General features: G+C 58.1%; 1 protein-coding gene across 4 annotated transcripts in view; it reads right to left on the bottom strand.

The window, feature by feature from the left end:
* ATP2A3 (ATPase sarcoplasmic/endoplasmic reticulum Ca2+ transporting 3) overlaps positions 1-12,872 on the bottom strand; it is a 33,455-nt gene extending 20,583 nt beyond the window's left edge. For 3 of the 4 annotated variants that reach the window (XM_061177056.1, XM_061177057.1, XM_061177059.1), the window contains exons 1-7: positions 12,581-12,872; positions 3,118-3,135; positions 2,748-2,830; positions 1,211-1,315; positions 891-1,029; positions 546-626; positions 370-455 (exon numbers count right to left, since the gene is read on the bottom strand). In XM_061177056.1, the coding sequence (XP_061033039.1) occupies positions 370-455; positions 546-626; positions 891-1,029; positions 1,211-1,315; positions 2,748-2,830; positions 3,118-3,135; positions 12,581-12,698 (630 nt within the window). In that variant the 5' untranslated portion in view covers positions 12,699-12,872. Of the gene's footprint in view, positions 1-369; positions 456-545; positions 627-890; positions 1,030-1,210; positions 1,316-2,747; positions 2,831-3,117; positions 3,136-12,374; positions 12,425-12,580 lie in introns of those variants that run through there. The other variant, XM_061177058.1, reaches the window with a different exon arrangement.
* Positions 12,873-13,116: the final 244 nt, after the last annotated feature.

Raw genomic sequence — 13,116 nt, 5'->3', positions numbered from 1 at the left:
AGCAGGTAGGAGGAAAAGCTCTAGAATCAGGAGTCTGGGTCCACATCCCAGCTCTGTCACTCGCTGGCTGTGTGACTTGGGGCAACTTACTTAACCTCTCTGTGCCTGCTTCCTTGCTGGAAAATGCAGACAAGAGTACTTATTTCAAAGGCGCTGTGAGGATTAAATAAATTAATACAGATAAAGGGCTTAGAACAGGGCCAAGCACACAGCCTTCAGTAAACACAGCTATTATTAGTACTATAAGTTTGTACGTATTCTTAATAACTGAGGAGGTTCTTTCCCACAGGGCTTCAACTGATGAATCTAAATGTTATTACCTTTATCATCATCGTCCAGGCAAAGGCCCCAGGCATCCCAAGCACTTACAGAAAACAGCATGTTCTTCTTGTCCTGGTTCACAGCTCTGGGGTCGGGGATGGCATCCGTGTGCTTGGTCACAGACACAGATTCACCTGGATGCGGAATCAGAAATGAGAAGCCCCACGTGAAGGTACCTCTGTCCCCTGGCCTAGCCACCCCTGGTCCCGGCCTCCAGGCCTCACCGGTCAGGATGGACTGATCCACCCTCAGCGTGGTGGACTTGATCTCGATGAGACGGAGGTCGGCGGGCACTTTGTCTCCCACTGTGGAGGGAGAATGGCTTGGCTGAGGGTGGCTTTCGGTGCCACCTCCCGGGAAAGCCAGGAGGGCTCCCAGGAACCAAGGCTGGGGCTGGGAGGCAGAGGCCTGAGCTGTCCCCTGGCCTACAGTCTCCTTATCTGTCCGATGGGGTTTTGGCCAAAGAGCTTTAGAGGAATCCAACAGCTACCCCCTCTGCATATACAATCAGAAAGAGAAGGATGGGTTCATCCGCGTCACATAATGAAAGGAGGAGACCCCCAACGCACCTGCCACTTCCACGATGTCTCCGGGGACGATGTCCCGGGCGCGGATCCGCTGCACGCCCTTGCGGTCCGAGCGGATCACCTTGCCCATCTCAGGCTCATACTCTTTCAGGGCCTCAATGGCACTCTCAGCATTGCGTTCCTGCAGAGGCAGGAAGGCTGTCTGTCCCTGCTGGTCCCAACAGGCCACCCCCTTGGAGTGACACCCTTAGGGCCCGGGATGGATCTGGAAGCAGAGGACCTGCAGGATTCCAGGACCAAATGGAGGTCACACCTAGCAGCTGGGAGACCCCAGGGCCCAGCCCCACCACCGAGCCTCCCACCTGCCACACGCCCACGATCGCATTGGCCACAAGGATCAGCATGATGACCAGGGGCTCCACGAAGGCAGTTGTGGTCTCCTCACCCTCCTCGAACCAGGCCAGGACCTGCCGGGATCAAAGCTGGTGAGTTTAGGCTATGCCGTGGGCCAGGGTCTGCTTGCCATTCCCTTTGTGTGCTGGGTCTCTGTCTGCTCCCGTTTTGGGGGAAATACCCCCGGGGAGCCCCGGACCTAGAGAGGTCTGCTCTCAGAAGGCCTTGGCTTAGGAAGTCCAGCCCCTGCAGGTAGTGACCACCAGAGCCCACGTACCACCCCACCCACTTTCAGGGACGTGGGGCCGCTGTGCGACGGCCAGCAGGAGGCGTCGCCATCTGCCTGGCGGTGGTTCTCGGAGCAGGTGTGGTGCCCAGACCAGGAGCAGCAGCGTCACCCGGGAACTTGTTAGAAATGCAAATTCTTGGCGTCCATCCCAGACCTTCCAAGTCAGAAACTCTGGGGTGGGGCCCAGCAGTCTGTGTTTTAAGCAGCCCAGGTGATCCTGCTGCAGGCTCAAGTTCACGGTTCACGGACCAGAGGACCATGATTCCAGCCAGAGCCCAGGCCTGGAGGCGCGAGACCTGGTTCAAGTCCGTTCCCACCTCTTGGCCCAAGTGGGTACTTGTCATCCTCTCCAGGCCTCAGTGTGTTCATCTGTTCCGTGGAGAGAGTACTAGAACCCTTTTGGCTCAGCTGTTTTGGGCACCTGCCTGGATAGACTTTTCTTTTTTAAGAGTCCTCCGTTTCCAAGGAACAGTGAGTGGCCAGGAGGGTCAGACACAGCTGGCTGGGCCCCTCCTGGCTGGAGGGGCCTGGAGCAGGAGTCACATGCACCCTCAGGGCTCCATTCCCTGCATGACCGTTGGGTCTCTGCTGCTCAGCCACTGGTGTTCCCCTTCCCCACCGCTCCACTCTGGCCCCATGGCCCTGTAGGTTCAGAAGGAGTCTGGGCAGGGCGGATGGGGGACAGCAGCGGGGAGCAGCCTCCACGAGGAGGCTGCAGGAGGTTAAGGGTCTCTCTGAGGAGTCTGGAAGTCACAGAATGGGCTCATAGCCGGAGTGATTTCGCCCCCCAGGGACATTTGGCAACATCTGTAGGCTTGATTGTTACAAGTGGGGAGTGCTACTGGCATCTGGTGGGCAGAGGCCAGGGATGCTGCTAAAAATTCTACAGTGCACAGGACAGCTCCCACCACAAAGAATGATCTGGTCCAAGAAGTCAGCAGGGCTGATGCTGAGAAACCCTGTGCTAAGGCAAGGAGGGGCAGGGTCAGACCTGTGCTTTCGCAAGCTCACTCTGACAGCCAGGGGACAGATGGGAGCCGGGAGTCCAGGGCGGGGGGCTGCGAGGGTTTGGGCAAGGGCAGGGGCCAGGTAGGGGCCCAGGGAGGCCCACAGCTGAGAAGACAGCCCTGTGGCCCAGAGCCTGGGCCTCTGAGCACTGCCCTGCCCTGGTCTCCCTCCCGGGTTGCCCGATGCCATGAAACGGGGGCCCTACTTACGAAGGAGACCAGGGCCGCCAGCAGCAGGATGCGCACCAGGAGGTCCTCAAACTGCTCCAGCACCAGCTCCCACAGGGACTTCCCTGGGGACGGGAGCACCGCATGAGGCCTGGGCCCCTGACCGACTGACCTGCTTGCATGCAGAGCTGGGGCGGCCTCAGGACCACCTGGCCCACTCCCTCCCTACCATTTGAAGAGGGAGAGCCAGAGGCCCTGAGAGGCACAGATGGGCAATGCCGGGAGCGGGGGGAGGGGGGGATTGCTCAGCAAGGCCCCACCCAGCCGGGGGGTGGGGGAGGACACAGCCTGACAGTGAATGGCCCACGATGTCGTCTGGTGACCTCATAGGCTGCCCTGGCCCAAGGCTCACCTTCCTCGGTTGGGAGCTCTGCAGGATCCAGGCAGCCACGGGAGCCATGGGGAGACAAGAAATGACTGGGTTATAGAGTGGAGTCTGAGCAGCCCCTCCCTATGTGCCCACCGGGACCTCCACGATGGGCAGGACACATCACCCCAGTTCTCTGAGATCACAGAACGGATGGTTTGAGCCCAGATGCTTCCACCCCTCACCCTCACCTCACTCTGGTTGAGGAAGGTCTGGCGTGGCCTGGCTCACCCTGGGACAAGATGGGAGCCAGGAGCGGCCTCCTAGACCCTCCCCCATTGCACAGAGGGGTAACCGAGGCCTGGAGAAGAGACGGGACCCCCGAGGTCACACAGGGAGTTGGTATTTCTCACAGCTCCCTGCACTGCTCTTTCTCAGATGCCCACCTGGTCCCGTTCAATGTCCCCCACCCATGGCAGGGTAGCCCCTCCCTCAAATTGAGAACATCGGCTCAGGCCACCTCTGACACACCTGCTTCTCCAGGACCACAAGGACAAGGCCCACAGCACCGCTGTCCCTCTAAGCCCCACCCCATCCCAGGCTCCCCCTGAGCACGACCCCAGCAGCCAGCATCCCGGGCACTGAGAAACCCGCCGCAGTTCAGTTCCTAGAGGTTGAGTCTCAGCTTGTCCCCTCCCAGGCCCTCCGTTCCAGGCAAGCTCAGTGAGGACCCAGCCGGCATGCCCAGGCCCAGACCACAGAACATTTTGAAGAACCATGTTTCCAAATACCACCAGGACCTGCTGTCGCCTTACGGGCTCCACTTCTATCTCCTGTTTCCCGAAGCACCTATGTTACAGGTGGAGCTGGCTGCCCAGTACCTGAAGTCTTGGAATCTTCCCAACAGCCTAAAGGGGAGGCAGGTGGGCATTCCGACCCCGTTTAGCAGGTGCAAGAGCTGAGGTCCAGAGTGGATTCGTGGCTTGAACAAGGTCACATAGCCAGCAACGGTACCTGTGGGTCTGTGGAAAGGGGCCCTGGACGGGCTTCTCCCTCCTCCTGCCGAGCTCGGGACCTGCCCACGGCTGTCTGAGGCCCCTCCCAGATCAAGCCTAACTGAGCCTTGCCTCCTCTTGTCTACCCCCCCGTCTATCCCCCCGGCCCCCACCCCGGGTCGCTCAGGAGCTTGTTAGCATGAAGAATCCGAGCCCCACCCCAGGCTGGCTCTCTCTCTCTCCTCCTCCCTGACATGGGTCCTTGCCTCTGTCCACCTGCTTTCAGCTCCAGCACCTGCCAGCATTTTTTCCCATGGGCACCTCTCCCCTGACCATCTGTTTCTAAGGTCTGGGGTCTGCACCTGGCAGTTGAACCATGGGGAGTAATAAGCAGTCCACTGGGCTGCAGGAATCCAGGAGGAAAACATGTAACCTAAAAATACACTTTCTAGCATTTTCTCCAAAGTCCTATTTTAGGCAATGGCTGACATTTTCTGTGGAAAATGTAATCTCCAGTGTCCTGCGTTGAGATTAAAATCAAACAGACTTTTTCCTTCTGATCTATTTAGCTGAGGCGAACAGGAAAGGCGGGGGGAGGGCCAGGCCTGGTTTCTGGGCCAATTCTCCAATGGAGCAGGGTCCTTTAGAGGTCATCTCAGCCATGCCCCAGCCTCATGGCACACATCAGCCTGCTTCTGCCATGCTCGACCCAGGAGATTCCTCAACCCCTCACCTCTGCAGGTGTCTTCAGGGTTCCTGACCTAAGGGAGAGTGTATCCATAAGTCTCACCTGAATCCCTCCTGCTGTCTCCCTGACCCCTCCCTCTATCTGGCATGTAGCCCCTTGACCACCATATTCCTCAGGGCTTTTTTGCTGGGTAGGAGTGAGGCCTGGGGTTGGGAATCATGTTATGGGACACACATACCAGCTCTAGTCCCCCTGCAAGCTGCCCTCTGCCTGCAGGTCTCACCAGTTCTCCTTTCTCTCCCCTTCCACCTGGATCTCCCCTTCTGCTGACCCACAGCTCGATCCAGGGTCCACTCTTGGTGGTGGTCATCATGCTGTTCCCCAAATACTTCTCATTCTCCCCACCTTGTGGGCACACAGTAGGACTGCAAGTCCCAGCTTCCTGTGTGAGTTGCAAACAGAAGGATGTATATTCGGGCTGGAATGTTGAACTGCTGGAGAAGGGCGCCGTCCAATGGAAATTTCTGTGATGATGGAAGGGTCCTATAGCCGCACTGTCTGATACAGTAGCCACCAGCCACATGTAGCTACTGAGCACTGGGAATGTAGCTAGTGTGACTAAGTAGCTGCCATTTTTTTTTTTTTTTTTTGCCACACCTTGTGGCTTGCAGGATCTTAGTTCTCTGACCAGGGATTGAACCCAGGCCCCCAGCAGCAGAAGCACGGAGTTCTAACCACTGCACCACCAGGGAATTCCCTACATTTTAAATTATACTTAATTTTTATTCATTTAAACTTAATCAGCCACACAAGGTTAGTGGCTGCCCTATTGGACAGCACAGTCTGGAGCTCTTTGACCCTCTGCTACATCAACCAGCACCTGTGCAATGGTGTCCGCTTTGTGAACCTGAGTCACAGAGTCAGGAAACACTGAGCCCCCAGATGAGCTGCACTGAGGTACATATATACAGTGTGAGCAAGAAATGACCTGGATTGTTTCAAGCCACTGAGATCTGGGGGTTGTTACTGCAGCATAACCTAGCCGATCCTGACCAATGCCCCCTTCTCCCCAGACCTGGCCTCTACCACAAGGCTCCCCTTTCACCCCCATCCACTGCCCCTGGGGGAGGCTCAGCCAGCCATGAGGTCACCACAGATGCCCTGCCCATCCCTGAACGAGGGCCATCCCTGCTCATGTAATGCACATGCTTCCGGTCCTGCCTGAGTAGCTGGCTCCCCGTGGGGCCCTGAGCCTCATTTGGAAGACGGAGTACCCACCCCCACCCAGAAGGGCTGCTGTGAGGATCAGCATTAGTAGCATTAATATTAATAAGTCACATTTATTGAGCACCTACTATATACCGAGCAGTGTGCCAGGTGCTTTACCTACTTCATCTCCGGAGATAAACGGGAGGGCATTGTGTGCCCAGCAGGTGAGAAGGTGTTCCACAGACAGAATAATCACTTCCTCATGTGCATTACTCTCTTGTGATTCTCAAATAACCCGGAAAGGAGGATACAATTATCATTCCCATTTTACAGAGTAGAAGTACAGAGAGGTTGAGTGACTAGTTCATGGTCACACAGCTGGGAAGTGGCAGGGAAGCGTTTTGAGCTCAAACCCCTGCTCTGGACCTCCTGCACTCACACCTAGGCTGTCCTGCCTTCCCACCCCAGTGGTCCCCCTGTCTCCCCCCAGCCAAGGTCACCTGAAAGAACGTAATATCCCATGTCCTGATTGTTGGGCTGGATGTCCTCATCCCATCAATCGGTTCGTCCTTCTATTGTGGCCCTAGAGCCATCAGCCCAATCATCCCGGCCCAAAGGCTCTTCCTCATGAAACAGGTGGTGTTTTGGGGGTTACTAGGCCGTATCTGCTCAGGCCTGATCTGCTTCAAACTCCAATCCTGCCAAGACTCTGAACAACCCAGTTCTCCCCTCACATGAATTAGTTCCAGGGCCACGGTGGGGGATCCAGGGGCTAGGAGAGCACCTCCTCCCCTTCCCAGGCATCCCTGGAAGATGCTGGCTCCCCCTTGCTATCTCCAGGCTGCATGTGGTGGGGCTGAGCCAGTTCCCCTTGAAATGATGGCATTGGGCCCTCAGCAGCACCAGATGCCCCATTTGTTAAGTGAGAATGCCCTGGCCCTGCCCACCTCTTGGTGCCATCTGCCAGGCTGCATGGGCCAAGTCAGTAACAGGAGGTGCTGCCCCTCCCAGACCCCAGCTGGGCCAGCCTGGGGGCATATGAGCCCCCACTATTCTTGTCTGGACCTCTCACATGGTGGCTTCTCCTGGCCGAACCCTGCTCTGGGTCACTGTTGCCAGACTGAACCAGCCCATGTCCACAGATGCCCGATGCGGAGCTGGCCCGGAACGGCCTGTGTGATTAGAGAAACTCTGCAGCTTAGAGCAGAGAGCCTGGTCCAGAGGGCTAGGGTTCAAATCCTATATCTTGGTAGTTCTGTGGCCACAGGCAAGTCACTTTAACCCTGGCTGTGCCTCAGTTTCCCCATCTGGAAAATGGGGGTAATAATAGTAACTACCTCATAAGGTTGCTGTGAAGATGAAATGATGTAATATGTATGAAGAACTTAGACTAATGCACAGCACATGGTGAATGCTCAGTAAACATCAGCCATAACAACAGTTAAGAGGATGGAAGCTCCAGTGTCCGTAGCACCTGGGACAGCGCCTGGCACACAGTAGGTGCTCAATAAAACTCTGTGAATGAATGAATGACCCTGCCCTGCTCACAGACCTTCAGTGGCTCTCCTGGACCTACAGGATAAAGACTAACCTTAACAGGGCTTTCAAGGTCTTCCTGGATTTGCCCCAACCCACCCTTCCAGAATCACTCTCACATCTTAGACGTCTGTCCCTCCCTCTGCCAGCCAAGTGAGATGCCTCAGGATTGCTACCACATCCCCTGGTTTTGCGAAAGCTTTCCCCCCTCCACGATTTTGTTTCGCCATTTTTTCTGTGCAGGGTACCTCCCCATTTCCTCATCTGAACCTCCAGGAAGGCTTCCCAGAAAAGCTCTGCTCTCAAGGGTCATCAATGTTGCCTTCTGCTTCCCGCCCCGGAGCACCCCCAGGGCAGGCAGGGGCTGAGTCATCCCTGGGTCCACACAGAGCCTCACTGAATTGTTTATTCGGTTGCCCCATTGTTCAGCCCTGGACCCTGGGCCCACAGCCCAGAGCCCAGGAGAAGGGGGGTGCAGGGCCAGGGCTGCCCCCAGGCTCCACACACCACCTGCTCCCCTAATCCCCCCTCGACTCCTTCCTTCTCACAACACTGGAAACTGGTATTCCGGCTTCTAAGTGTTGGTTCCAGTTGGGAGAGGCGAGTGCTCACCAAGGTCTTCCTCAAAGGTAAATTTACAGAGCAATTAAATCCTCACTCACAAAGTCAGGGAGAGACCTTGGCTGGCAGACCCCACCCCGCCCACCTGGCCTGCCACCGTCTCCAGGCCCCACCTGGAGTGGATAACCTCTGCCCTGCTGCAGCCTTACTGGCTGACCAGGCCCAGAGGCGAAGTGTTTGCTGGGCATCCTCGGTGCTGTGAGCAGACCCAGCCCCGCCTCAGGGAGCTCCTGGTGCAAGGGCTTGGGGTTCTGCAGGGGCAGGGCTGGTGCTGTTCCTGAGAGGGGGCACTAAGGCTGCCCAACAAGGGTGTGAGAAATGGGGTGAAGCCTGAAATACCTGCCTCAGATCCGAGTCAGTTCACATCTGCAAGGCCCTTGGGGGATCTCAGGGGCCTGTCTCTGCCCTACTGACAACACTGGGGCCAAGGAAGCAGGTACCTGGGCTGAGGGCAGGAGATAAGGTCAGAGTGGAGACCCCACCGGCAGGAATCTAAATCCAGACTATCCCTCCCACCTGGCACCCCCGGAGCTCTGGTACCCACTGTACAGATGGGCAGGCTGAGGCCCAGGAAGGCAGGCTCCAGCCCCTGTCACAGCCCCTCCCCCAGCTCCCCTAAACAGAGACACCGCCCCTCCCCCGCAGAGACTTCCTGGGACCTCGCCTGACTCCCACATCAGTGGGCTCTGGGGTGGGGGTGGCTTAGGTATTGGCCCGCCCGCTTGGGGGGACACCCCCAACCCAGTCCTGCCTCCTGCCTAGGCTCATGTCCAGCAGGGGTGATAGGCAGCCCATCCACGGACATGAGGAGATCAGATGGCTCCTGATTATAGGAAAAAATGCCCAACATGACTGGCAAACAGAGAAATGCAAAGTAAGACTATGAGAGACCACTCTTCTATGAGATTGGCGTCCAATAACACACTGTGCTGGTGAGGTGGTAGGGAAATGGGCAGGTCAACTGGTGCAACTTTATGGAGAACAATTTAGCAACAGCAGTCAAAATTTAAAATACACACGCCCTTTGACCCAGCAATTCCCCCTCTAGGAATTTATCCTTTGGAGATATTCACAGTGTGTGAAATGACATGGGGACAAGGATGTGCCTTATAACTCATGTGTGATAACAGAGGCTTCGAACAACCCCAGAGCCCATCAAAAGCTCGGGTGAAGAAATGCTGGAACAGCCACATGATGAAACTCTGAGTGGCCACTAGGAAGCCCAAGGATGCTCCACGTGGAACCATCTGCAAGAGTGACTCTGTCACATGGAAAGCAGGGGCAAAACAGCCCTCAAAATCCACTCCCTTTCATGTAAAAAAGATCATCGATCACACACCCAGAGGTGTGTGTGCACAGAATATCTTGGGAAGGAGACACTGGGGTGGCTGGGAGTGGGTGACTGGGGACAGGGCTGGGGAGAATTTACTATATACCTTTTGTACCTTTTGAATGTGGTACTGTGTGCACATTTTTATTCAAAAAAATAAGTTGAAGGGATGTAGAAAGGCCCCTCCAAGAAAGCTGAGTCCTGGGCACCTCTGGGGTCTGCAGAGAAAGGCAGCTCACAAGAGGCCAGGAGCCTCCCACTTGCTGCCCTGTTGGGGCCTCAGAGGACATGGCTACTTGCTGGGGTTGGGACAGATGGGGGGGAGGGAGGTGCGACTCCCAGTACACTCACTGACTGAGGCCCCTCCCCCAGCTCTGAGGAGAGGGGAGGGAGGATCCCCAGCCCCTGCTTCCCCTCTTCCTGTGCTGGCAGAACTTGCGAACTTCAAGACTTAAGCAAATAACTTCCTTGTGGTTTCCAGCCTAACGACCTTGCAGGTGCATAGACTCCTGGGGTGGGGGAGGACACTAGTCCCTGGGGTGTTCCCTCCACCTGCAGGTCCCGCCCCCCCCCCCCCCCCCGGTTTCTGGCCCAGAGCCAGGCCCAGCTCCTTCTGCCACAAGAAGGGATGGCTTGGTGTACGCAAACACTCACAAATGTCTGGCATGGGTCCTATCGTAGCCTCACTTATAATGAGCAAATAGAGGCACCGAGAGGCAAATCAGTTTATCCAGGATCGCACAGCTATGAAAGGGCAGAGCTAGGGCTCACAACCCTGTCAGCCTCACCCCAGAGACTGCGTGGGTAGAGAACGCGGGACACCCACACCTCCTCCTCAGGCCGGGGCTCGGCTGGGGGAGCATGAGGCAGGAAAGGGCAGCCGGCTCCCTTCTCCTCACCTGATGACTTCCAGAGCCCTGGAATGCTTCCCAAGGAAAAAGCCCTTGGGGGCCCCACGGGGGCCGGGGGCAAGGCTGTACTAGCTGCTGTCTAGCTGACCCCAGCTCCTAGCACAGGCCCCAACACCAGGGTCCCAGAGTCTGCAGAACCGATGACCCCCTTGAACAGACAGGGGAACTGAGGCCCAGAGAGGGGCAGGCAACCAGTACCAGCTCTACCACTTACTGTGTGACCTTGGGTAAGCTGTCTAACCTCCTGGTGCCTCAGTTACCTCCTCTGTAAAATGGGGATGACAACAGCTGTTTTCATAGAGTTGTTTTGGGGAACGAATGAGACAAGAGGTGAAAAGTGCTATAAGACCAATGCCTGGCACGTAGTATCAATAGGTAGTCAGTGAACATGAGCTTTCATTTTTACTACCATCGAAGCACAGAGGAACCAGAGGAGCCCAGGAATGGCCCCCCAACTTTTCCTATCACCCTCCCCAAAATGCACATCCACCTCTCTGAACCTACACACTGCACCAACATCCTTATTCATCACCCCACACAGATGCTCAGCCGCCAGGGCACCCCCAAATCCTCTCACCTAGACAAAACAACATGGGGGGAACTAGAGGCTCCCTCCTTCCCAGCCACCTTCCCCTCCTCATGAAGACATGGGGGGCCAGAAAGGAGAAGGGTGTTGGCCAGGGTAACGCAGGGCAACATCTGTGTGATTCTGGAGGCAGAATCAAGGGCTGGATCTCCAGCTTCCCTTGGGAATCAGGACTCCCAAGCTGGAGGCCACAGCAGCACAGAAGAGGCGGGGGAACCCCAGACCTGCTGCCCCGATCCCCAGCCCCACCCATGGGCTGGGGGACCAGCCCTGATGCCCTGCGCTCCTGCAGCGAGGACACCATCCCTGCCAAGTCACTAGTAGGGGATATTAAATAATATTTATCTCCCTAGTTCCTCCCACAGCTCAACTAAATATAGCAACTAATTTTTTCGAAAAAGGATTTCTGCTCTAGAAAGATAATATTTATATAAGAGGTGGTTGTCATAAACCAATACAAAACCCAAAGCTCCCTTTCTGACAGCTCTTCGTAATTTTCAAGCCAGCCCTGAGCAGTGAGACACACAGGCCAGAGAACCTTCCTTCTGGCTGGCGGGGAACCCTGAAAGGGTGAGGCCCCAAGTTCTGAAAGGGCGTCGGTCCAGGCTGCACTCTGGGGATCGAGGCGACATTTCTCTCTGGACCCCTAACACTCTGCCCCGTGCCCTGGGGGTGGACCAAAGGGGTGGCAAATCCTGCCTGCAAGCGACCTGGGGAGGGACCTCTACATCTTCTACCATCTCTGGGTCATATTTAGACAGTACTGGCACTTGCCGTGCTTTTTGGCAGGTGAAGAATCCCACACTCCTTTGAACATGCGGAAGAACGATACCTTTCCCTCCCAAACAGCAACAGCATGAAGGCTCCCTCCTTGCCCAGAGATGGGCAGGCGTGGCTCCAGGTCACCCAGGAAGGAAAGGCCTCCCCAGGCAACTCCCTGAGTGAGGCCTTGAACCTGCCACCCCCAAGGAGGTGGGTCTCCCGCCTCAGCAGTTCAAAGACCCCACCGACTCCGCCAGCCACATCCGCCTGGGGGTGCAGAAAGAGGAAGACCTGGGGGTGGGGTCCCCAAGCCTGTCAGCTGACAAGCTGCACCTTCTGGGCGTTTTACTGAGCCCTCGGGGGAGACCCTCGGGGTCAGCTAGGAGGCTTGGGCCTCAGAGTCCCCGGCTGGTCCCTCGCCGGCCGACCCCGATGTGTGCACCTGCACGACTCCGGCGGACTGCGGCGGCGCGGGGATACAGCGCTGAGCGCCGATGGGGGTGGGCGAGGGCCTGCAGGAGTGGACTGGACGCGGGTGGAGGTGGGAAGCCCGGAAGGGCCACACGGGTCCCTGGGACCGGAGAGAGGAGAGCGGGGCAGGGGAGCCAGGCGTCCGGTCTCCGAACCCGGAACCCGCACCCCCCCCCTTACCCTGCGAAGGTACCGCACAGCCCCGCCGGGAGCCCCAAGGGCATCTGCAGAGGTTTCCGGAGCCCTCGCTTCCTGCCTGCCCGCCCGCCCGCGGGGGCCGATGGCTGGGAGGGGAGAGGACCGCTACGCAGCCGCGGTGCCGGGGCGGGGGGGGGAGGCGCAATACGGAGACCGCGGCGCACGCGGCCCCGGCTGCCCCCGCGTGGCCCGCGCTCTCACCGTTAGGACCATAGCGCTCCCGCGCGCCGGTCACCTGCTCCGGGCTCAGGCCGCCCTCGGCAGTCACCGAGAAGCGGCGCAGCACGTCGGCGGCCGGGAGCAGGTGCGCCTCCTCCATGCCGCCCCCCCGGCAGTCTGCGCCGTCGGCACAGCCGGGGTCGCCTCTCCGCGGGGCTACTGTGCGGGGGGCTCGGGCCCCGACGGGCGCCGCGCGAGGCCAGGACCACACTGGAACCTTCCCCGACGGCAGTGGCGGCGGCGGCCCCGGCCCGCGCCAGGATGCTGCGCCCCGGGCTCCCTCCCAGGGGCGGGGCGGCCCGGGGCCCGCCCCCGCACTCACACCCCTTCCGGCCGCCCTCGGAGCCCTCCGCCCCGCCCCCGCAGGGCCCCGGGGCGCGGAGGCTGAGCTGCCTGCCCATTCTGCAGAAGGGGGAACTGAGGCCGCCCACGCGGAACGCGCTGAGCTTGGGGGAGCCGAGGGAGCGTGGTCCGGAAGGGCCTCGACCACTGTCCACAGGGCAGAGAACTGGGGAGGG

The sequence above is a fragment of the Eubalaena glacialis genome, chromosome 19 (assembly GCF_028564815.1).
Source record: "Eubalaena glacialis isolate mEubGla1 chromosome 19, mEubGla1.1.hap2.+ XY, whole genome shotgun sequence".
NCBI classification, from domain to species: Eukaryota; Metazoa; Chordata; class Mammalia; order Artiodactyla; family Balaenidae; genus Eubalaena; species Eubalaena glacialis.
The sequence above is the reverse complement of the archived record's forward strand: the minus strand, read 5'-3'. Positions and strand labels throughout refer to the sequence as shown.